Below are 26,701 nucleotides of genomic sequence, written 5' to 3' on the forward strand. Positions count from 1 at the left end.
TCTAGTTATTTTAAATGGGGTATTTTATACTGTCTCTTCTTGCAGAGTTTTGTTTGTAGCGTATAGGAAGCTGATGATTTATGTGGACTTACTTTATATCCTATTACTTTGCTAAAAGCATTAATTGTTTCAACTAACTTTTTAAAATATGATTTTAATTTGGTATATTGCTAATCAATAAAATTTGAAAAAGAACATTAATGTTTTTATTTCATAGAAAAATTTTTATGATGATCTATGCTTTAGTTTATTGAGTGTAGTAGAAATAGTATTGGATTTTGGGAGCTGAGAGACCTGGGTTTTAGTTCATATTTTGTCCCTGTGTGTCAACTCTCTTAAACTCTTAGAAACTCAGTTTTCTTGTCTCAAATGAGCATTTAGATGAGATGAAGTCTGTGATTCCTTTTTACACTAAATTCTTGGATTCTTAGGTTTTATAATGCAGTAATTCTCTTGTTAAAGACCTTTATCCATAAACTAATAAAGGAGGGTGGTATTACGGACAAACTGAATAGAAGCTTTGGAACACTTGGTTACTTTGAAGCAGATTTACCTTCTAGATGATGCTTTTCTTAGGCTTATAATAAAATGAATTTGTTTTAAGAGGATATACCAATTGATGAAGTCCCAGAATATGGTCTAGAAACTTATTTAGTGGTATTCACTTACTTTTGGACTAGCATTTTACTGAGGGTAATTCACATATAGCTAATCATTTTAAAAAGTTGCAGCAGCTTAAAACTTGACATGTTAATTTTTCTAAATTCATTATGGATGATATAAAGAGAAGGCTTTCTTAAAATCTTATACAATTAGTATATGTTATGTTTAATATCTCTTAAATATTGAAGATAACCTTATTTTAAAAAATTAAAACTTCCATTTTGTCAAGTAATTCAGTATATGAATTTATTTTATCTTGACTCGAATCTGGGCTGTTTATTTTTTCCCCCTGAAGTACACTTTTCTTTTTTAAAATTTTTTTTATTAATTTATGTTGATTTATCAACAATCACTTCCATAAGCTTTTGAGTTTTAAATTTTCTCCCTCTCCCTCCCCAAGATGGCACGCAGTCGATATAGGCTATATATATACATTCTTATTAAATATATTTTCATATTAGTCATATTGTAAGGAAGAATTAGAACCAATAAGAGGAACCACCAGAAAGAGGGACTAAAACAAAACAGAAGAAAAAAATAGCAAATAGTACGCTTCAATCTGCATTCAAACTCCATAATTCTTTTTTTGGATATAGATAGCATTTTCCATCATGAGACCTTTGGAGATGTCTTAGATCCTTGCATTACTGAGAAGGGCTAAGTCTATCAACATTGTGTCATCACACAACATGGCTGTTACTGTGTACAACATTCTCCTGGTTCTGCTCATTTCACTCAGCATCAGTCCATACAAGTCTTTCCAGGTTTTTCTGAAGTCTGCTTGCTCATCATTTTTTATAGCACAATAGTATTCCATTACATTTATATACCATAACTTGTGGTTATATGAATAACCCAATTGATGGGCATACCCTCAATTTCCAATTCTTTGCCACCACAAAAAGAACTGCTATAAATATTTTTGTATATGTGGGTCCTTTTCCCATTTTTATGATCTCTTTGGGATACAGCCCTAGAAGTGCTATTGTTAGGTCAAAGGGTATGCACATTTTTATAGCCCTTTGGGCATAGTTCCAAACTGCTCTCCAAAATAGTTGGATCATTTCACAACTCCACCAACAATGCATGAGTGTTCCAATTTTCCCACATCTTCTCCAACATTTTTCATTTTCCTGTTTTGTCATGTTGGCCAATCTGATAGGTGTGATGTGGTACCTCAGAGTTGTTTTGATTTGCATTTCTCTAATCAATAGTGATTTAGAGCATTTTTTCATTTGAGTATAGATGGCTTTAATTTCTTCATCTGAAAACTGCCTGTTCATATCCTTTGACCATTTATCAATTGGGGAATGACTTGTATTCTTATAAATTTGGAAGTACTCTTTTCTTTCCAGGGCTCTTATTATTGCTGATTTCTTTCCCATCCTGTGATCCTCCTCTTTTCCAGTATCTCTGTTATGTCATTGTTGTAGTTGGTTTGTTTGTATTAGTGAAAGAATATCTTTCAGATAAAGAGTCTCAAAATCCTGTCCAGATTTTGCTGGCTGGCTCTAGGTTTGGGCAGTATTGTACTGACAAAAAGTGGGTGAGCTTCATAATCCTCATGTAAATGACAGAAGGAGACCCAGCATCAGTGAAAAACAAAAGTGGGAAAAGTGTGGCAGAACACATCAGTGGGATTTAATGGTTTTGTATCTTTTAAGCTATGGGTTTTCAGGAACTATAGTAATCAGGGTAAGTTAAATGTAATTGTCAGTCTGACTTTTTATCCTTAACATATCTATTTTTTAAATAGAAACAGAAGGAAGTTAATGCTAGTGCCTTCCTTCTGAGATAATCTTCAGTTTATCCTGTGTATATCTTGTTTGTACATAGCTTTTTACATGTTGTCTTCCCCATTAGATTGTCAGTGTCTTGAGGGCAGAGCCTGTTTTTACCTTTCTTTATATCCCCAGTTTTTAGTACAGTACCTGGTACTTGATAGGTGCTTAATAAATGCTTATTGACTTGATGTAACTTGACTCAAATGGATATGTGATCTCAATGATTTGGGAATTCCCTTCAACCATTTGGATTGTTACCCATACATACATATATATTCTGTGGGACTCTTGTTTATTGTATCCTCTCAAAACTTCACCACACAGAGTCCACACAACACGTTGCAGTCCTTCTCTGCATTCTTCTGACTTCCTGAGGGTAATATTTATATACTTCGTTTATCCAAATTTCAACCTTTGTTCTTGCCATGTGATCACCTCATCTTCTCTTCCTATCATATAATTTCTTGATAATGTCTTTTATTCCTGTTCTTCAGAGTTCCACTTTGGTTATATGTTGCGTCTTGTTCACATCTTCTATTTACCTCTTCATTGTCTTCTGTGTAGTGCTTATGTTTAATTCTTTGGAGGCAGTTACATAATGTGTCTCACAGTAGTATAGCAATATCAATAAAATGTTAGTATTGAAAAAATGAACCTTTGTTTTCATGGGAAAATTGGGGTCAGTAAAAGAGATTTGAGTTTTTACAAAAGCAATCTAGACTGGTCTTCTCTTGTTCAATTCTGGACTCAGCTTGTTTATTGTCCACTTGTACTGTCGTTTCAAGATATACATAGTTTTGAAAATAAGGTGCTTACTAAAATGCATGCTGAATTTTGAGCGGTAGAAATTTTTCATCCACTTAATCTTTCCTATGTGAATGGACAGGCCAAAATCCTTTGAGTGGTTATAGTTCTTTTCCTGTGCCAGGTACTGTGCTAGTCACTGGAGAACCAGTGACTGAATGAATGAATGAACCAAAGAATGAAATGGTGCCTACTCATAATGAGCTTTCATTCTGAAGGGTAGACAAACAGTAACTGAAATGCATATACATCCATATATATGTAAATACATATTTATGTAGCAAAAATCTAATGTTAATGAATATATAGTATACATATAGTACAACGTAGTTAAATACAAGGTAGTTGTGGGAATCCAGAAAAGTTTTATGTAGACAATAGTGTTTAAGCTGCATGTTAAAGGAAGAGAGAAACTATGGAGATAGAGATAAGGAGAGAATGCATGTAGATATACAGGCAAAGAGATAAGAGATGGAATGCTGTGTGTGAGACATGGAGAGAAAGCCAGTTTGATTGGATTGCTGAGTATGGGAGGAGGAATGAATTCCCTTGTGTTGGAAAGACAGTGGCCAGAATCTGAAGGGCTTTAAAAGCCGAGCAGAGGAGTTTAGATTTGATCCTAGAAGCAATAGGAAGTAACTAGAACTGGCTGAGTAGGGGAATTACACAGGCAAGATCTGTTTTTAAGGAAAATCCCTTTGGCAGAAGTGTAGAGAGAGGATGCACTGCAGTAGGGAGAGGCTAGAGGCAGAGGAAGGCTGTTGAATTATCTAGGAGAGAGGTGGTGAAAGCCTGTGCTTAGATGGTAACTTTGTAAGTGGAGAAAAGTGATCTGATGTGAGAGATGTAGTAAAGATAGAAATTGCAAGTTTTGGCAACTGATTGGATAAGTGGAAGAAAGAGAGTAAGGAGTCAAACAGTGTCACGAAATCTAGAGAAGAGAGAGTATCTAGGAGAAGGGGATAATTAGCAATGTTTTTTTGTTTTGTTTTTTTGGCTAGTCAATGGGGTTAAGTGACTTGCTCATGGTCACACAGCTAGTAAATGTTATGTGTCTGAGGGCGGATTTGAACTCAGGTCCTCCGGAATCCAGGGCCAGTGCTCTATCCATTGCGCCACCTAGCTGCTTCAATAGTTAGTAATGTTAAAAGCAGCAGATAAGTTGTTCAGTAGTAGAAAAAACACTGGACTTGAATCATTTGTACTTACTTCTCTGTTACCCATAATTGTGTGACTTTGGACAAACCATTATAATTTTTTGGGTCACTGTTTCCTTATCTGTAAAATAAAAATATTTCTACTGTCTAACGTATAAGGTTATGGTGAGGATGAAATAGTGGATGTATTATAACTGCAGAGTACCATATAAATAGAAACTGTTATATCTGCCTATTCAACTCTGATTTTTATTATAATTCTACTTAAATTTGTGTCCATTAGAAAGTAGAAATGGAGAAAGATCTTATAAATCCCAGGGATTTTATAAACTATCCATTAACTATCCATAATTCATAAACTGTGGATTTTATAAATCCATCCTCAGAATACAGTGGCAAGCAAGAAGGAATTAAATAAAGAGAGCAGAATAGGGAAATTAGAGAGTTTTCCAGCTCTTGATTGGTTAGGTTTTTGTTGTAGCTTCCTTTTTTTTTTGAAATGTGAATTCTCTGAGTATCATATACATCTATAGTTTAACTCAAATACATACTTTTAGGTTAAACAAGATATAATTTTGATGGGGGCGGTGGAGAGAGATGGCTTATTTTTGCCATTAGGAAGTGATCAAGGGAATTTGCCAGCATGCTTTATTTCTAAGTAGTACTTGTTTGTTACCAATAGTATTAGTTTTTATATAGTTTCCATTTAGTTTATTTTTCATTGCAAAACTATGATGATGTTACATGAAGAATAATTTCTGAAAATATTTTTGTTGTTTGTTAGATAAGATGTGAAGGAATCCGGCTGTATCTTCTGTGGCTTCAGGCACTTCAGACGAATTGTGCAGAAGAGCAGGTGCTAATTTTTGCCTGCCTTGTACCTGGATTTCCAGCAATTATGTCATCAAGAGGTCCCTGTACACTTGACACACTTATAAATCCTACTCCTTTTTCATCTGATAGTAAGTAACATTACCGAATGTTGAAATTATCCTTTACATTTGTGGACTTATTTAACTTGTGAGTATAAATCATGAGCAAGTCTCTCTTGTGAAAGATAGATTCTACAACAAAATCTGCAAGGATTAAAGATGGCTACTGAAGACCCAGAAAAGAAAGTTTTCACCACCAAAACCCTTGGTACCATCCACATTAGAAATGCTTGTGGTATTATAAATAGAAATGACACTAAATAAGATGCATTGCCATCTGCTGGTTACTGTACCCTAAGGACCACTCGGCCTTTACGTTAAACTTGCTGCTGAAACTTATGAGTTGTCATCCCTATTAGAATTTGAGCTCCTTGAAAGAAGGGACTGTCCTACTTTTCTGTTTATATCCGCAGCCTTTAGTGTCATGCTTTACACATAGAAAGCATTTAATGAATGCCTTTTCATTAGTTTATTCAGAGTGAACAATACCTTTTTTTTATATAGAGATAATACTTTTATATTGAGGTAATTGAGTGACTCCATCTTATGACTCAGTTCTAGAGCTAGCAAATTTTCCTTTCCATTCAGTTATGGGTTTATTCCACTTTCTGCCTTATGAGAAAACTTTTTTGCATTGCATATTGTGGGAATCATGAGAAAACTTTATTTCATTATTTGAACCTAGCCCTGTGTGGTTAGGAAGCTGGACTACCTCTACTTACTGCTTACAGACCCTTAACTAAGGACCTATGTTATGCTGACCAGAAACCCATTCAGATCTAAGATTAATGTGAGGAATTTTCTCACAGTTATATATCTCAAGCAACCTATATGTCTTATATGAAAATTGGCTCCATACTAGTCAGTTACTGTTTCCATATTCCTTTGATTGAAGACAGACACTTGGGAGAAGTGGGACACCTCTTTTTCTGATTTCAGAGAATTGTACCTGTCTGCTGTTCTTCTCCCACTTTGGAAAGTCCCTAATATTTCCTCCAGTTAGAAATCAGATGACCTAATTTTACATCATGGTTAATTTTTTAAAATTAATTGGTTTTATTTCATTGTTTTTAATGAATAAAAATTTGCTTCCCTTTGTATTCAAGGTCCAGTACTAAAGCTGAAGAAAGACTGAAACTGATTTATTGGGCAACTAGCATGCATTGCTTAATATATCAATTTGCTTAGAAGCTCAAACCTTTGTTTTCTCAGGCATTTCATCTTTCACCAGCCACAGTATAGGTTAATATATGTCATATATATAATGTTATATATAAGTTTATGTGTTTAGTGTAGTGCTTTACACATAGAAAGCATTTAATAAATACTTTTTCATTCATTCATTGTCAGAGTGAACAATATCTTATTTTTTTAAACATAGAGAATAGTTCCCAGGATGAAACTATAAGTATGTTAAGGAGAAATTATAGCTTTTTTGTTTTGGACAGTTTAACTGCAATATTTTTTTTGTAGATGCTAAACAGCATTGAATTTCCTGACTTAAACTATTCTGTATTGTTGCTCCCACTACTGTCTGTCAAATTGAACATTGGAATTCAGTTCAATTCATCACAGCTTAATTAGATGACTCCTATGTGTAAGGTATTATGCTTAAGTACTGAGGATACAAAGATAAAATACCACACCATCCCTACCCTCAAAAAATCCTTGCAGTCTAATGGGGGATGGTGGATTAGTGAAGTCTTTCAATGTCTCTAATATGAGCATAATGTGAAAAAGTACAAAAGAATGAACCAAACAAAATGCTTTTAGAAATTTGAGGAGACAGATGGCATTTTCTACTAGGGGATGGGAAGAGGCTTCATAGAAGTATTGCCTGAGATGAAATTTCATTAGGTGGAGATGGGAGTGGAGTCCATTTTAAGGACAGAAAAGGATATGAATTGAAGCAGATGAAGGTAGGATAAGGCCATGATATATCATACAGTTAGATTAGTAAAATGAATGAAGATGAGTAGAAGGTTGAAACTACTCCTGGAGGACCTTCAACATTAGGATAAAATAGATTTATATTTCCTTTAGGTAGACAATAGGGAGCCATTAAAGATTTTTCAGCAGGGGACTGGTGTGATCAAAGCAGTGTATTAGGAAGATTACTTGGGCAGTGGTATCAAGGGTGGATAAGGGAGGATAGAAGCTGTGGAAAAGCGGAACAGTTGAATCTTTTAAAGTACTCCAGGCAAAAAAAAGGGGTCAGAATTTGACTTAGATGGTTTGAGTGGGAATGAGAAAGATGGGCAGGGAGAGAGACAAAGAAACAGAGGGGTAGTAAGACAGATCTTGGCTACTAATTGGGTATGGAGGCATGAAGAATAGGGAATGGTCAAACATTCAGTTCATTGTACTAGTCTGAAGGTTTCAAATCTGTGTGGCTGTGATAGAGAATTTACGGAATGCCACAGATTTTGGGAGGTAAAGATGATAAGTTTGGTTTTGTATTTGTTGAACTTGAAGTATAGTAAGATATCTAGGTAGAAAGAAATATAGATTGCAGTTGGAAATAATGAGACTGGAGTTTAGAGAAGTTAAGGCTGGGAATGTAGATAGCAATAGTCTTTGGTGTAGAGGTGGGATCGAAACTGTGATTGGCTCATCAGTCAGTCAGTCAACATTTATAAGTGCCTGTTACATGCCAGGCACTGTGCTAAGTGCTGGAGATACAAAAAGAGGCAAAAACTAGTGCTTGCTCTCAAGGAGCTCACAATCTAATCAAGGAGACAACAAGGAAGCAAATATGTACAGACAAGCTATAGAGTTATTGGGAAAGGTTTTCTGTAGAAGGTAGAATTTAAGTTGAGACTTGAAGGAAGCCAGAAACAAGAGATAGAAAAGAGAAAGGAGAGCATTCCAAGCATGGAAGACAGCCAGAAAAAATACCTGGGACTGAGACATGAAGTGTATTGTTTATAGAATCTCAAGGAAGCCATTGTCATTGGATTGAAGAGTACATGGTGAGGAATAAGTTGTAAGGAAATTGGAAATATGGGGCAGATGCTAGGTTATGAAGGGCCTTGAACCCCAAACAGACAATTTTGTGTTTGATCCTGTAGTTAATAGGAAGCCATTGGAATTTAAGTATGGGGTGACATGAGTAACCCTGCATTTTAAGAAATGTTGCTGAATGGAGGACAGATGAGTTAGGGAGATACTTGAGGCAGGCAAAGTCACCAGCAGGCTATTTCAAAAGTCTATATGTGAGGTGATGAGGTCTGCACTAGAGTGTTGGTAGTTTCAAAGGAGAGAAGGAGGGGTGTATTCGAGAGATTGCAGAGATGAAATTGACAGCCCTTGGCAACAGCTTGGATATGAGGGGGTGAGAGAGACTGAGGAGTCAAGGATGACACCTAGATTGCAAGCCTGGAAGACTAGGAGGATGGTGGTACCCTTGAGAGAAATAGTGAAGTTGGGAAGGGGAGAGGGTTAAGGGGGAAAGATCCTAAGTTCCATTTTGGACAGGTTGTGTTTATGATGAGAATCATCCATGGGAGCTGATGAGATCACAAAGTGAAGTACTATAGAAGAAGAGGGGAAAAGAGGACCCAGGACAGAGCCCTGTGGGGCATATACCATTAGTAGGTAGGAAGAGTGTCAGGATATTTTAAGGGGGCCAGGAACTTTAGAGAAGAGGACAGGGTAGAGTTAAACTGGTTCACCAAGAGATCAAGATAGGGAAAAGAGGAGAAAGTTGATAGTGAAAAGGTGATGACCTGGGACAGAACTGAGGGATCAAGAGATTAGACGTCATAATGTGAACAAAAAGTAAAAATCTGATAAAGGAAGAAAGAGGGAGGGGACTTTTGGAGGGGTATATGGATTGAGATTGGGGGTTGGGGGAGTGGATGGGGGACTTTTGGAGGACTGGGTGAAGTGGTGTGGTGGGAGGGTGCAAGGAGAAGACAAGGTAACAGGGATAGGGTAAAAAGAGAGAATGAGAAAGAAAATAGTAAAAATAACATGGCAGGAAATTGTAATTATAACTTTAAATGTGAATGGGATGGATGTTTATAGTGGGTCTCTTTATAGCGGCAAAGAACTAGAAATTCCAGGGATCCCCATCAATTGGGGAATGGTTGAACAAGTTGTGTTATATAGTTGTGATGTAATACTACTGTGTTATAAGAAATTATGAGTTCAATGATCTTAGAAACGCATGGAGAGACTTGTATGAAGTGATGAAGAGTGAAGTGAGCAGAACCAAGAGAACATTGTATACAGTAACAGCAGTAGTGTTTTATGAATGACTTTGAGTGACTAAGTCATTTTGACTATTATAAATACACAAATTAAAAACAAAGGACATATGAAGAAAGACACTATATACATCCAGAGAAAGAAAGGATAAATATAAGTATGTATAGAATAATTTATAAATATATATGTATACACAAACACATACATAGGTGGGGTGGGAAGTGAAGAAAAAAAGGGAAAAAAAAGAAATTTACCTGATAACTTTGTTATATACTTGGAGGGAATAGCAAGTTGTACATGGCAGATTTGCAGTTTCATGTGTAATCATCTTTTTTATTGTACTGTGTTATGGAAATGCTTGTTTTGTTCCATGAATTGAAAATAAAATAAATTTTTTAAAAATAAATTTTTTTAGAAAAGAGAGAAACCAATAGATTATGGTCAGCTAAAGGGATTTCAGAATTCTTGAATATGTAGGTGGTAAATTTGTGGATGACAGCAAGATCAAGAGTATGGCCATCTTTGTGTGTGGTTGAGGTGGGGTAGAGGAGTGGGTCATGGGAAGAGAGTAAGTTGGGGAACTGATGGTTAGGGTGTTATGATGAAGTCCCCCTTTATGAGGATATGAGTTGGGAAGGAGAGAAATACTGTGAGCCAGGTATTGAACTCTTTGAGGAAGGAGAGAGAATGTGCTGGAGATCTTTAGTCAACAACTATTAGGATTTTGATTGGAAGATGAGGATTGTATTGATGTCAAAAGAGGACAATGATGGAGGTAGGAGGTAGGAGGAAAACCTGGAAGGGGCCATGGGGAGCGAGGAGCATTAAACTTCTTTGCCTCAACCACTGAGGCAAAAAAAAGGAAATAAGTGAAAGCACAGCCAAGGGGGCTATGTTATCAGGAGAAACTTGTGATATCTTGTGTCTACCAAGTTGCCCTGTATGAGATGAGGTTCTAAGAGGCCTGTTCCTGGTAATATGTGAGACTGATATTGGTGGTGTTTCTGAAGAGTACTGAGGCTTGCTTAGGGAAATCTGAAGCTGATCAGAGATCTAAAGTTAGTATTTTCTACATAGGCATGAGAGTTGGAAGGATAGTGAGTTTGTGGCCCTAGAAGAGGACCTTTGGTGTTCAGGGCCTAGCTTGCTGAAGAAACCAATGCTTCATAACAGGCCCTAGGTTCTTAAAAGAAGCATATTTTTTATAAGCCATTTTTTGGTTTAGAGGGACTCTTTGCTGCAATGCTGGGCCTTTACCTGGTGTCAAGCTTCATTAAGCTAAGTCCTATTATTTGGAGACCTCTCCATCCACTTCATCTTTGTAATTCTCCACTGTGGCCCACTTGCCCTTATATCAGGTCTGGGTATCATGGTAGGGTATTAGGGATCAATTAAAATGGAGTGTTCATAGAATATCTATAAGAGATTGTTATAAGAACAAATAATTCATGCTACTGGTACATTTACTTAAGGACAGAACATTGAATTCATATCAAATTCATCTTCTCATGTAAACTTTACTCCCTTCTTCAGCATTCCTTCTTAGTCATTAGGGCCTTCAGTTTAGAACCATCTAAAGAGGTCTAGGGGGTGGGCAATTAGCTCCTGAAAATTTAAATAAAAAAGCAATAGATGATGTTTCTTCTTTTTTCAAGGTGAAAGAAATGTCTTTGCGAAATGTGGTTGCCTGAGTAAAATTAGAAATATTAAGAATGGATGAATAGAAGTGATGATGCAGAAGTTTTTGTACTGGGAAGGCATTTAAATAATCCTATATGCCATAGGATTAGAAGTTTATTTTTTAAAATTGTTATTGATAACTCTGGATTCCTTGCTTTCTGTTACCTTATTAAAATTTAGCTTTAATAAAATTTAATTATGATTCACATTTTAGCAAAGATACATCCTGAAGAAATAACTCCACTCGTGCCAGCTGTATCAGGTGAAAAAATTGGTGAGGACCAAACCTGCTTTTTTCTTCAAGTATTATTGAGATATATGGTTATTCAGGTAAGAACAAAATACTGTGCAATTGACTACTTGTATATTTTAGCTGTAGAAAAGAAAGAAAATTTTATTTTTTCTTATACTCAGATCTTAATTGTTATTCACATAATTCAGTTAATCATTATTCACATAAGACTAATGAAGCAGTCTTAATATTAACCTCATATAATCACATCAACAAATGGTAAAAACACTATAAGTTTTTCAAAATGAAAAATTTGGCTTAAATATTATCCAACATATTCAAATCAAAGATCTCAGGTGGCTAAATAATGTGTAACTAAGTTAGAATTTAAAGGTGTAGATTTTTGAAAATGGTTAACTCTGGGTTTCCAAATATTTGTCGAATTCTTGCTACATTAGCAATTTTATCTTCTTTAGAATAATATTTCCTCCTATATAGCCCATCTTAAAATTTACAAGTAAAACTATCAGAAATAACATAACAACAGATATTTGCTATCATTTTATAGCTTTAGATGTATGAAGTAGTACACAAGAAACTGCTGATTGTTCCTTTTTGGTACTTGCAGTTATACTATACATAGCTGTTGTATGAATGATGGTCTTAGTTGTGACCTCATGAAGCCAAGGTTTCTTTCCTTTAGATGTGATTAAACAAGAGAATAAAGTGACTTTCTACTGAATATTTATGAAAACTAAAAATGGGAATTAAAAAAATTAAGTCAGATAAGTGGAAACATTAACTAGTTTATACTGTTGCAAGTAAAATTAGACAAAGGTAGACCGAAGCCCATATTTTCCAAGGAAGATAACAGTTTATTAGCAGGGCCTGACCCTGGTGATAAAGTGGATCTAATGACTGCCTTAGCCAAAAGATTCTGAGAGGGTGATGCAACTTCTTTTTATAAGCATAGAACAAAGAACAAAACAGACTAGGTGAGGATATAATACAATTGATTATAGGGGTTAGCAGCATCATGGGGGTGAGGAATTATGATTGGTTACATTAAGGAACATGGGCTTACCTACATGTGGGACCAGGACCACCTCTCTCTCTGTCTTAGAGTAATGCTTTATTGATTTATGGGACCCAGCTGCATCCTGAGGCTATTGAAAGTGGGCCAGACTCACTGGCTCCTGGGAATGAGATAAGACCCCCTTTTAATTGACAAGGATGGGCTAAGATGGGGCCAGGTGATTTTGTAAGCCCTAGATAGCACACAGATGTCATGGAGTTTCTCAGGAAATAAAAGTTATGAGGAACAAAAAGTTTCCTTGACACAAAGCGATTTTCAAGTGGTGCTGAGATAACAATTCCCTTAGCATTAAAGTGTTTTATGAAAGTATTGAACTTCTAAACTTAGCTCAGAATTTTTCTTTGATTAAAAATGATCAATAGGGAGACTAAACTTTTGGCATCTAACTTGTGAGAGGAAGACTGAACTTGTGAACTAATGAAATTCTTCACTCAGAGACAAAGAAAAGGCTTATAAAATACAGAATAAGGTCATAGAATAGAATCAATTACAGAGTGGAATCATATATAAAATATAAGATCAGTGTTTGATTTTTACAATACAATCACTGTATTTAAGTAGGGCATGCAATTTCAGTGAGATTTTTAATTTAATATTTTATTCTGAACTTAAGAAACATTCTCCAAAATATTTACAAGCATATCCATATACAAAGTAGAACACAAAAAGAGAATTGAATATGAAACCATGATTCTATTCCATACTACCTGTTTTCAAAAAGTATGTAATAAATTCAACTCATTACTTTCAAAACTGCTTTATCATTGCATCCTTTTTGACTTTCTTCTATTTTCGTAAATGCATTTAAAGAAAATTTCAGTGATCCCTTCTTCCACCTTCTCTTTTCCCCTTACTTGTCTTGATCATTTTTGTTATTCCCTTCTCTCTTCCACCCCAGTGAAAAATGGGGGGGGGGGAAGGGAGAAGGAGAGAACAAACTGTAGCAATTAAAAACAATTATGGTAAACTAAGGCACAAAGTTCTGAGCATGATCAGTTTCTTAGTAAAGCATGAATTTACCAGTAAATAGGATCTCAGCTTCCCCAGCAAAGCTAAAACCCAGTTATGGGGTTAATAGCACTTTTTATAGTTTTGGGGAGTACAGAAAATAGGAAGGAAGAATCATAAATGGAAGAAAATCTGATTGGATGGAAATTGGGAATGAGGGCTAGGAACAACTCCCTCCTTCCCTCCTGTGGCTAAGAAATGTTCATTGTTTGAGTTTAGCAGCATCTGTAAGGACAGAGATAGCAAACCAGACTTCTTTGGATTACAAACCAGACACCCTTGAAGGATAGCTTGGTGGTGTAAAAATACTAGACTAGTCTCCCTGATGTCCACCTGCATCCTTTAAGGGTAACCGATTTCCTTGACACAAGGATAGAACAGTGGTTAACAGGAGAATTGGATTTCTAAACTTAACTCATTACATACAGACTGGCTACATTTCTGAATTAAGTTCAGAGACAAAAAAGTCATGACTTAGGCAAGTTACAGGACAAAATCAATATTTTGTAAATAGTATCAATTAATAAAAGACAGAATGAATCTGATTATTTTAAAACCAAAGCCCCATCTTGTCACACATAAGCAGAGTCAAGCAAAACAATTTCACATAGTGGCCATATTCAAATATGTATATGTCTTTCCGTACCTTGAGTTTTATGCCTGTCTGTCAGGAGTTGGGTAATGTGGTCATCTGAACCAATGGTCAGAGTTTTTAAGTGTCTAAAACTTGTTTTTCTTTACAATGTTGTTATCATTGTATAAGTTGTTTTCCTGGTTCTGTTCCCTTCACTCTGCATCAGTTCTTGCTTTGCAGTTTTTTCTGAAGTCATCTTTAGTCTTTTCTTACAGCTCAGTAATATTCTGTTACATTTATATCGTTCCTCAGTTTTCTTCTTGTTTTTTCCCTTTTAGTCTCTCCTTCAGGATCCATCCTTGGACATTTGAGTTTGTTTTGCTTATGATTTTTCCCTTCCTGATAGTATCTTCCACTTAACTCCACCTCTCCCTATCTCTGTCTGACCCTGTTGAGTTTGATATTTTTATACTGTAGTTGGTGTATATGTGTACATGCATACTTACACATGTGCAACCTTTCTTTGTTCAGTTTTGATATGATGAGGTCCTTCTAATGATCATTCCCCTCAACTCTTCCTCTCTGTTTTTAAACTTTCACACATATCCCACTTATGAAAATAGTAACTTCTGTCTTCTTTCTCCTTTCTACTCTCGTGTCTTCCTTTTACCCAATTTTTTCTGTCTCCTCTTCAGACTCAGATCAAAATCAAAAGAAAATAAAAATCAAAAGAAATTTCTTATTTAACTCCCTTCATACCCATTGAAGACATTAAATTTTCTACAGGGCACTTGTTTCTCCTCTTCCTATTAGATTGCTAGCACTTCATCATTTTATAATGGCTTCCAATTTTCCAAATGAATTTACCTTTCTAAGCTTCTCTTGACTCTTGTTGCATTTCAGAATACCTACTCAGTTCTTATCTTTTTATCACAAATGCTTAGAAATCCCCTATTTCATTAAATGTCTGTTTTTCCCCCAGGAGGATCATATTCATTTTCAGGGTAAATAACTCTTGGTTCTAAGTGTATTAACCTTTGCTTTTTGGAATATCATATTCCAAAATCTCCTCTCATTTATAGTAGAAGCTTCCAAATCTTTTGTGATCCCAATTTCAGTTCCTTGGTAATATTTGTTTTGTTTTTTAATTTAGAAGTTCTGGATTTTGGTTATGACATTATTGAGATCTTTTTTATTTTCATCTTGTCCTCTGGTTCTAGTAGATGTGGGCAATTTTCACTTCATTTCTTGATATACAGATTTTCAAAAATCATAATTTTTGGAGAGTTGGCTGATTTAAGAACCATCATTTAAGGAGTATCTCTCACTGATTTTCAGTGAGTTATTTTTTATATCAGATACCTTATATTTTCTTCTATTTTTTTTCAGTCTTTTGATTTTAAAAATTGTTTCATAGAGTTATTTGGAAATAGAAATGGAAATTATTTTCAGGAAGTCTACTACTTGGAAAAGGTTTCTCACTTCCTATTCTCAGTTGTTTATTTTTCTTCCAGTTGTTTTCTCTAGAACTTTTATTTCATTTTTTAAAATCACTTGCTATATTTTTTTCTAGATTTTTATGTACCCTTTGTGGAAAATGAATTTTTTTCCTTTGAGTCTCTCCTTGCAGTTGTTAGGGAGTTACTCTTTCCTTGTAGATTAAATATTTGTATATTTCTGGATCTGTAATAATTCTTTATTGCTAGCAGTGTCTTTTGTTTGCTTATCTCTCCTATTTTTGCCAGGGAGCTTTCTGCCAGGGCCAGGCTTTTTTCCTTCAGTGCTTTTGTGTGGTACTCCACTGACCTCCCTTTCTCTTGGTTACCCCTATTCTGAACCTTAGAAGTTCAGAAGTCCAGGGCCCTCTGTGAGGTCTCAGGACAGAGGGGTGTAGACCTCACAGCCCCTCTGTAACTGGCCTGGTTCCTTCCTCTTTCTCTTTCCAGATTCCCACTGTGGTTTTCTCACCATCTTGGAGCTTTCTTGCAGGAGCTTTCTGCATTCATTGCCTCCCAGGCTCTAGGTGTTTCTGGTCTGTCTCCAGGAAGGGTTTGTTGTGTTTGCCTATGCTGGCACTAGTTTTTATGGCTGTTCCTCTTCCATGGCCTCTGGGCTTCTGGCTGACTTTTTGTTCAGTTTTTGGCGGATCAGGTCACTTATTGATAGTTCTCATTCCCACCTCCTGATCATTATTATATATGGTACTATTGTTTTTAGGTTTTTGCTGGAGTAGATGTGTGGAACTGGGTTCACCAGAAGATGACGAGTTACTCTAAGATTTAGAGATAATATAATAAAACAAAGTTATTTGAAGACTAGTAGAATTAAAAGAATATAAAGAAGATTTAGAGGTAGCTTTCCAGGACCTTAAAGGCTTACTTTTTCTGGATATAGGTTTTATAATCAATGTGTATAATTGGAACAAAACACAATTTCACTGAATTTCAGAGACAGGAGCAGAGAGGTGCTTTACTTGTTTTTTCTTGTCTTTTATAAATTGTCTACAAGACATATTTGTTCTGTTATTTTTAGTCCAAAGGTCATTCTCTTTGGTAGATAAAACAATCAAAATGAGTTGAGTAGCTATTCTTACTCTATTATCAGCTATAATCATCTCATCTATCCTGAGAAGTATCCCAATGCCTTCCTTGATCATCTTTCCCTGTTATATAAAAATTCCCTTTGTGTTAAACTTAGCTTTCCTTAACTCATTCTAAGCTTTTGCACTCATATCACTATTCATACTGGATCATGGAACATTTTCTTAGTCATCTTTTATTACCCATCTTTGCTTTCATATTCTGTATGTCTTTTCAAATTTTAAATTGGCTAGAAAGTTCCATGTGCTTACGCTTTTGTCTCTTTATGCATCTTACTTTTCATTGGAATTTTTTCTGCATCCTCTGAATTTCATTCTTGTGTACTTTACATCTCTACTAGGAGAATTTCTTAGCTAGAATTTTATGTCATGTGTTCCTACCTACCGTTTTTCTGAACCTCTTGAAATAGACTCTTCTCAAATCTTGAAAGCATGCCAGACTATGCCCAGATTTCCTGTCTTCTATTGCAACCTCTTAGAGATTCTTAAATGTAATGGTCACTTCAGGGTCTTATCATTTCCACCCCTCACTTCTTCACAAGGGTCTTATCATTTCCACCCAAGCAAGCAAGTTTATATTGACAAGAATCAGATCCAGAATTGCATTTTGTTTTGTTCTGTTTTTTCTGCAAGACAATCAGGGTTAAGTGACTTGTCCAGGGTCACAGAACTAGTGAGTATCATGTGTCTGAGGCTGGATTTGAACTCAGGTCCTCCTGACTTCAGGGCCGGTGCTGTGTCCACTGCGCCACCTAGCTGCCCCTAAGAATTGCATTTTCTATTGTTAACTTTTCTACCATCTGAAAGATGAAATGATCACTAAAGCAAATCAGTAAATTATTATCTACCCTTCTTTTGACTGAATGAGTATGCTAGCTTATGTCTGGATAATTGAAGTCCCATTACTATTAAAGCATGACTTCATGAATATATCTATTTTGTCTTTCTGTCCAAATGGTAACACTATTACTTCTGTTTTTGCTGTTGTTCATCTTCATCCAAATACTCTCTACCATGTTTCCCTTCTACTCTTTCTTGAATTTCCTCACATGAATATATCTTCTAGATATTTGGCTTGTTTTATTAATATACTATTCTACTTCCCTAGTCTTAATGCTTATCAGTTATAGCTTTTTTTTTTTTTTGGTCAGAAAATAGAATGAAGGGAGAAAAGAAAATAAAAAAAAATTTTTTAACCAGGTAATTAAATAAGAAAGGGAAAGAAAGAGGCTATTAAAAGGTTCTGTACAGCTAGAAAGAGAATTGAAATAGGACTAACTAAAATGAGATTGGTGAAAGCGGATTGTCAGAAGATGGTGAAGGAAGAGGAAGTCTGGTGTTGATAAAATACAGGACATTTACAAATCAGATGTTGATAACTTGAGCACCATTACTTTTTCCAGTAATAATTAACTGAAGTTAATCACTCTTTATTTAACCCATATTTTGTCCCCAGCCTTAAGTAGAATGTTAGTTTCTGATGATGGGTTAAGGGATGAGTCAGAAAGACCTTGAGTTAGAAACTAACTCATTCTTTAGTTAGAAACTGATATCTTTATATTAGGACCTTCAAAATGTATATATGGTTTCGTGTGAGGCCACTTTAAATACTTGATGTCAGTAGACATTACAAGATTTAGTTTTCTTTTTCTTCAGAGCTTCTTGGGAAAAAACAAAAGAGCAATTATGTTCATTCATATCTTACATTTCAAAATGTGAGGAAGATGAGTAATCATCTTCCTCAATCAGGAAAAAAATATTTCTTCTGTGCTTGCCTGGCTCCATTTTCTCCTTTTTCAATATTAACGTTGTGTGTTTGAAAGTTGGTAACTTGTACTTCTTAAAACCGTATGTTGAGCTGTCATTTATTAGTCATCACAAACTTTGGAATGCTTTAGTTCCTATATGTCTATTTTCTTAAATTCTTTTTTACTTAATAGGGATTTGATTGGGTCACTTCCTTTATATATGGGCATATGCACAGGGGGCCAATGTCCCTCTTCATAGAGCCAAAGCACACGAACCCAGCACCACAAGAAGTGCTTTCATCCAAACCATCATTAAACTAATGAAATCCAAGTTTATATGCACATAGTTTTTAGAAAACACCTTTAAGTAGAACACAATTAGATTCTAAAATAAAAATATAAAACCTTAGGTTGTAACTATTAATTACTTTCTTTTCATGTCATTAATAAAGTCCTATGTTCTCTTACACACTTGTAATTCTTGAATTAAAAAACCCAATAGAATAATAACCAACATTTATAGAGCACTTTAAATTTTTTTTTTGGTGAGGCAGTCGGGGTTAAGTGACTTGCGCAGGGTCACAGAACTAGTGTCAAGTGTCTGAGGCCAGATTTGAACTCAGGTCCTCCTGACTCCAAGGCCACACGTCTATCCACTTCACCACCTAGCTGCCCCTAGCACTTAAAATTTTGCAAAGGACTTTATATCCATTTTTATTTGAGCCTCACAACCATGTGAGGCATTATCACTGCAATATAGATATGAAGGAGCTGAGGCTCAGAGAGTTTTAATTGATTTACCCATGGTTACATAGCTAGTAATCCTAAAAGGAAGAGTTTGAACCCAGGTTTATGGTTTTTTTTTTTTTTTTTACTCTAAGTACAGAATTCTATCTGCTCGGTCATGCTGTCTCTGAGCCACGCCTACTGACATTTCTTTTTTTGTTTTGTTTTGTTTTTAGGCAGTTGGGGTTAAGTGACTTGCCCAGGGTCACACAGCTAGTAAGTGTCAAGTGTTTGGTCTGAGGCTGGATTTGTACTCAGGTCCTCCTGACTTCAGGGCCAGTGCTCTATCCACTGCACCACCTAGCTGCCCCTTTTTTTTGTTTTTGGTTTTTGTTTTTTTTTTTGCCTACCGACATTTCAATAAGCTTTCATGGGCTGTACATTTAACCTACAATATGTGCCTTCTTGTTTTCATCATAGGGTTGTATAGGAAGAGTGAGAAGGGACTTTAGAGGCAAACAGTCCAGCCTTAGCATTTCATAGATGAGGAAATTGAAGCACAGAAAGATTGAGTGACCAGGGTCACACAGCAAGTAAATGCCCAAGATTTGGTTTGAACCTAGGTCTTCCCAAATCCACATCCAGCCCTCTCTTCACAATCCTGTGCTGCTCATCTCCAGGTGGGGTTTGGTGTTTTGTTTTGTTTTTTGAAGGAGTAGGGGGAGCAATTCAGTCCAGTGTTGGGTAGAGATTGAATTGTCATCTTGGAATAACTTCTTTAGCTTTTCTTAAAAACTGAAACAATAGAAATAACCCTTCTCTTCCCATAAAACCCAATGACATTTAAGAACCTATACTTGCAAAATAGAAACACTACTTGATGTTGCTAAGAACTGTAGTTTGATAATAAAATATTCCACTAAATTCATCTAGCATTTAAGTACTTATTATAAGCAAGGCATTATGCTAGGCCAAGAGAAAGAGAAGGTTCTAAAGTGAAACCATCTTTGCTGTCTAGGAGTTTCTATTCTATCAGCTGTAGTTAAGAAAACCACTTAATGGGGGAGGGGGTCGATAGGTTTTAAACCTTAGCCTAAAGCAGGAATTTTTAATCTGGGGTTTGTGATCTTGTTTGTTTCAAGTATTGTGACAACTATATTTCAATATAATTAGTTTCTTTTGTAATCTTACATATTATATTCTTTTAAAACTAATATTCTGAGATGAGTCGGTAGGTTTCGTCCTGCTGCCGGAGTGGTTGGGTCATGACAAAAAAAAAAAGGTAACTCCTAATTAAAGTAAAACATTTCAAAACATTCTTTAACATAAACATTTTTATTTGAGTTATTGGGAAATATTTTGCTTTATTGAGTGCTCTGTTCCATAATTTATATTTGCCTTATAGCATTGATACCTAAAAAGTTATTTCTGTGGTTTATTTGGGTTTTTTGCCTTATTGGATTGTGCTGGATTTTATTTTTTCACAGCTCCACTAAACTTTAAATACTTGTGAGGCAGAGTACTTGAGCGTATGTTTTGGTCTATCACAAAGTCACATATATCATAAACTGACTGGAAGAATGTCATTGCTATTTAAGATTTATAATTATTAGAAATAGAGCTGTGTTCAGAAGAATAATCACTTACTATTCTCATCAATAGCTTGTGACTTTTGCCACACTTTAAAAAGATCAAGAACTCCTTTTAAAAGGCAGGGTGGCTTAGTACATTCGAGGTTGGACTTGGAGTCAGGAAGCCCTGGGTTCAGATGCTGCCTCTGACACTTATTAGCACTGTGGTCCTGGGCACGTCATTTAACCTCTTGAGATTCAGTTTCCTCTTCTGCAAAATGGGGAAAATAATATCTGTACTGTAGTACCTATTTCACAGGGTTATTGTAAAATATTATATGTAAATATTTTTCAAATCTTAAAGGGCTATGTAAACATCAGACTATTCAAAGTATGTAGGTAGAAATGTGCTTATGTCATGTTTTATGCTTCAAAATTTTTGTCACAGTGATTTATTTGAAACTTTATTTTTGAAAACAAGTTGTACAACTTTACCTCTTTTATAGTCTTGTTCTTATTTAAACTCTTTAAATTTTTATTTTACCTTAGTGGCATCAAGTAGGAATAAAGGGATTGTAGCATGAAGAATTTATTCTGTCAGGCCTCAATTCTAGTTCCATTTCTTCCAAAAACTAGTTCTGTGGCAAGTTAACTTTTCCAGGTTTATGTTTCCTTATCTGTAAAATGAAGGGGTTGATCTAGCTTCTCCCTAACATGGATCCTATCATACTCACTTCTTGAATAGAGTATGTTGGCTCTTGAAAATCAGTTGCAAATCTTTTCAGTCTGATCCTTGATCTTTTGCTGATGATTATCAAATATTGATTGGGTATGTATTATATTCAAGCCATTGTGCTAGGTTCTATAGGGTTAAATGTTAATGCCACTAATAAAATGAAAATTGTAATACATAACCTCGATGGGGGCATAAGGTGAAGGAGAGAGGTTCTCTCAACCTGGGGAATTTCCATAGTTAGAAAACTTGTTTAGAAAATTCTGAACTATTTAGAAAAAAATTGAGGAAAGTTATTTAGAAATGAGTTTCTAAAGTTTTTGCTCATTGTAATGATTATGTGTTGCATGACAAAATTGAAATAAATATTGAAAGAAGTTAATTCCAATAAATAACAATAACAAACATTTATTAGAAGTACCTGCATTTGAAGAACAGAACAGCTCCTGTTCTCAAATTGCTTACATTTAACTGGGGAGATTAGGCACACATATCATTAAGTAAATACAGAGTGTGTATAAAATATTGCTAATTCCTGGAAGAAGTTACACCTGAGCTGTGTTTTGAAGGAAGCTGAAACTTTTATGAGCCCAAAGTGAGGAAGATGTGCATTAGAGAAAGGTATGACCATCATAATAAGGTCAAGTAGGAGGCAAAATATAGCGAATGGGGAATGGACCAGACCATAATTACTGTATGCTATTTGCCTATAAATATCTTAGTTTTGATACAAGTATTTGTATTTAATTTATTTTTTCCCACTAAAGATTTTAAAGATTAAAAAAAAGAAAGATGATTACAGACATATAGGAAAAAATATATTAGGATATTTAAGTAACATGAAATTATAATATTTTTATATGGTTATATTGCTATATTTGTGATTTACTTATATTAGAAAATGGCAGCTTTTAAGAAAAGTTCTAAAATACTTGTTTTTAAAGAGTTCTCTTGGGCTTTGTTAAAATATGATTCCATCAATTGAATTGGTTTTAGTTTTCAACTTGTCCCTTTAATATGATGGTATTCATAATTTTTGAGAATCTTTTAGTTCAATATATGTTGATTTGAAAAAAATGTATTATGTATGTTATTTTTTAAATATAATATTCAAAGGCTGCAAGCTTGGAATGGAAGAATAAGGAGAACCAAGACACTGGGTTTAAATTTCTCTTTACTTTGTTTCGAAAGTATTATCTTCCTCATTTGTTTCCATCATTTACAAAATTAACCAACCTCTACAAGCCTGTCCTGGGTAAGTAGTGATTTTAGCCACTTATACTGAATTTTGAATAGTTTCCTTCAACATCATCATTAAAATCTTTTTAACTAAAAAATATAACTATTCAAATATGAAAAGGTTAAATAATCTAGATGCTTTTTAACCTCTACCTTTAAAAAATTTTCTAAGAAATTGCAATTTTTATTCTTCTAAGATTTAAATTATTCATACTCTCACAAGGGAGCTCAAGTAATCCAAAAACAATTTATATTTGTTTTGGAATGCACTACTTTTGGCTATAATTTTACTTCCTTTAGGGAGTATTAAAACTAGTTTTCATTTCCTGAGCATCCCATAGCAGGTGATAGGATATTGTGATTTAGGGAAATCAACCCAGGATTAAAATTTGTAGTTAAAAAGTGGATGAGTTGCCTGTAATAAAATCCAGGACTACTTGTCTTGTTATAGACAGCATGAATGCACTGTAATCCTACCTACACTAAAAGCAGTAGTTTTGGCAGGTGGGAGGAGGAGAAGGGGGTGTGTGTGTGTGTGTGTGTGTGTGTGTGTGTGTGTGTGTGAGAGAGAGAGAGAGGGAGAGATTGGGGAGGGGTAGCTGAGACTTTACTTACCTATTATTGCATTTTTATACTCTCAGGTTTTTTTTGTAAAGATGTATTTGCTAAAAGCTTTGCTTCTTATGAAATGACACACTCTGTATCCATGTATGATTATAATCATATTCAGAAAAATTATGATGGTAGATAGATAACTGCATATATGAGGTATTATCTCAGACCTATTTCCATATTTAGATCTACTGTAGAGGAGAAAAGGATTGAAAAATATATATTTGGCTGATATTCTAGAAGGTTTGTTGGATAAATATAAAACAAAACCTTTCAAAACTATCATCCAGTGATTAGATGAAATACCTTCCATTTTAATAGATTCTGCTGCCAGGAAAAATGTTAGCAAATTAAAAATAAATGAATTTGGTTAATGCATTTTATTTGGTATTTACATTTTAAATCTTAAAAAGGGCTTAAAGAAGGACACTGTAACTAAATTTACTGTGTATTAGCCTCAGATGCCATGTTAACTATACCATTTGTATTGGTACAACAAATAGTCTTTATATGTAAAATAATATAGGCTAAAAACAAATAGATAATTCAGATGCAAAATTATTTCTTAATCAGATTCTAATATGGAGACAATAACAGTGCTACAAAAAAGTACTACTTTAAAAAATGGGATTTGAAGGTGTCAGAATAAAAAAACCTCTACACCAGATCAATATAACAACTTTCTAATCTAGATAGATGTATCAAATGCAAATATTTATTTTCTCCTGTGGCTGTGATTTACTTAACTAGATTGTGTACTCTTTTACATTACCAGACATCCCCCATTCAAGACCAAAACCAGTATATGTTACTGCAACTCGAAACAGTGAAAATATTTATAGCACAAAAATTCCATATATGTCAGCTCGTGTTGCTTTTATTAAGTGGATTGTAACATTTTTTCTGGAAAAGAAATACCTAACTACAACTCAGAGCACTAAAAATGGAGGAGAAGTATTGCCTAAAATCATCCAGGTATTTTACTAATCATTTGTCCTCACTTTCTTCTTTTTTTTACCCAAGTAACATAAATAGCCAAAAGAAATGGATTGAATTTTTTTGTGAGGTGGGCTGACCAGTGTGAGAACCAGAAACATTTATTACAAAGTTGTGCTATTATACACAATTCCGTGTGTATTTAAAAAGATCAGTCCCTCTCTTAAGGAAATTTTACATTTTCAAATGTTATCTGTTTCTTCCTTGGTTCCAGAATGTTTGTTAGGCTACAAAATTGTCCCAACTAAAGATTGCCGGTATTTTCTGTCTCCTGATGTTTCTCTGCCAGTATTCAGAAAATAATACAACTTTTGAAATGTATTTTATTAGAAGCATATTCTTGAAATATATGCTGGAGTGAGATGTACGGAACAGATATCAAATAAAAAAATAGTTTCTTTATGTACAAAAATTCTATCTTGGATTGTTTTTCACATTTGTTCTGGGTAGTTCATCTTAACCCACATGATACTAAGGAGCTGCATAATAATCATTTGTAGTGTTGTACTTCACCTTTCCAGTGTGGGCCAAGGAATTTCCATGTTGTCAAAACAGAGTGGAAATAGCCAGTTGGTATGGTCATTGCCACCATCTATAATTTAAATTTACTTTGCCATAAACTGTCTTTGTACAAAACCAGAGGATCTTACTTCCTTGGCGAGCAGCTGTGGGTTCCAAGGATACATACTTCCTTTTTTTGTCCTATATTTGCAACATATTAGTTTCCTCTTTCCCTTCATAAGGACTAAAAGGGGCCTAGAAATTTGCTCAGCCAGAATACATTTGATTTCCTTGCCAAGTAGAGAGATGGTAACAAAGGGCAACACTGGTAAAGAAAATAAACGCTTTTGTAAACTCTTACAAAGAAGGATGTTGTAAGATTATAGACAGTATCATTCCACAAAACAGTGAGAAGCAGTGGAGGTAAAAATAAGGATACAGAAAACTTGGCAAAGAGACCTAACTAAGCCATCTCATCCCAGGAGAATATATAGATGAAAATAGAAAGACAATGAGCCCATGAAAAAAGATGTCAATTTATACGTATTGAAAACTTTTCCTTATCTTTGACAATGGAACTACCATATTTGGACTCCAAATTAATAGTGCCCCACCCCTAAAGATCTTTTTTATTTTATTGTCTCCCATTCCTATGGATCAAATGATTTATTATTGGGTTATGGACAAAACATAAGGATTTTAAGTCATTGTTTTTTTAGAGGCTGTTCACTCTCCAATTTTTATAATAACTCCAGTTGATTAACCATCCTTTCAACCTGTGTTTTTGTATTTGTAATTTTATAGCTATAGATTAAGCTCCTTAGTTAGCTAATGATTTCCCTGAGAGATAAATATAATTGGAGTAGGGGAAGGGATAGCTTATAATTAGGTATTTGATAAATAAGTATAAACTATAGAAACTACTTGACTTGAAAGTGATTTTGGAATTACAATTTTGGTGATTTCCCTGGAACCTCAAACTGAAAGTTGATAGTAATCTAAATTCCTTTAAAAAACAAATATCTTAGTTTTTTAAAAAAATGATTTTTATGTTGTGTAAGCTTTTCCAGCAATTTACAACTATTCTTTTCTAGAATGTTGGTGGAATGGTACAAGAGAAAACTTCCGAGTTGGAAGTTAGTGGGCCATCTGAACAGGACAAAAATCATTCTAATAGCAGTACTTTGTCTGATCGAAGACTTAGTAATTCCAGCCTTTGTAGCATTGAAGAAGAGCATCGGACTGTATATGAAATGGTTCAGCGAATTCTCTTATCTACGCGAGGTTATGTCAACTTTATCAATGAAATATTTCGTCAGGTTAGTAGAATGTATGTGTTCTTTGTGTTTAGAAGGGCTTTTAACAATTTCATTTCTGTATTAAGTGATGATTCTAAAAACACTAAGGTGACGAAGTGACTAAATAGTGATCTTTCTAATTTCCTATATAACTTTTATTTCATGATATTTTATTTTTGAAATGCCTTATTATTAAAACTGTTACACTCACTGTGTGTGTACGTGTGTGTGTGTGTGTGTGTGTGTGTGTGTGTGTGTGTGTGTGTGTGGTGAATGGCCTTCTAGATTTTTGTGCCTTGACTAAATGCTCTAATATTGAGGTAATGATATCTTCTTTTTTGTTCCTTGACTAAATGCTATAATATTGAGGTAATGATATCTTCTTTTTTGTCCCTTAACTTCCTTTAGGACTTTAAAAGATCCACTGTTTTATTAGTATGAACACTCCTTATACTGATACAGATTATGTCATAACCTAAATGTCTAAATGTCATAGTAGAAGAGACACATTATGTTTTAATGAAAGAGTGCTGGCC

The 26,701-nt window shown here is 34.7% G+C and overlaps 1 protein-coding gene across 3 annotated transcripts in view; it reads left to right on the plus strand.

Moving 5' to 3' along the window:
* RALGAPA2 (Ral GTPase activating protein catalytic alpha subunit 2) overlaps positions 1-26,701 on the plus strand; it is a 407,209-nt gene that overhangs the window by 57,920 nt on the left and 322,588 nt on the right. For all 3 annotated transcript variants that reach the window (XR_003567134.1, XM_027840277.1, XM_027840278.1), the window contains exons 6-10: positions 5,193-5,370; positions 11,447-11,562; positions 22,636-22,774; positions 24,146-24,345; positions 25,962-26,186. Coding sequence is in view for 2 of the 3 variants with exons in the window: in XM_027840277.1 (XP_027696078.1) it covers positions 5,193-5,370; positions 11,447-11,562; positions 22,636-22,774; positions 24,146-24,345; positions 25,962-26,186 (858 nt within the window). In the remaining variant the exon portion in view is untranslated. The remainder of the gene's footprint in view (positions 1-5,192; positions 5,371-11,446; positions 11,563-22,635; positions 22,775-24,145; positions 24,346-25,961; positions 26,187-26,701) is intronic.

This window comes from Vombatus ursinus, unplaced genomic scaffold, assembly GCF_900497805.2.
Source record: "Vombatus ursinus unplaced genomic scaffold, bare-nosed wombat genome assembly UNPS02014841.1, whole genome shotgun sequence".
Taxonomy (NCBI): domain Eukaryota; kingdom Metazoa; phylum Chordata; class Mammalia; order Diprotodontia; family Vombatidae; genus Vombatus; species Vombatus ursinus.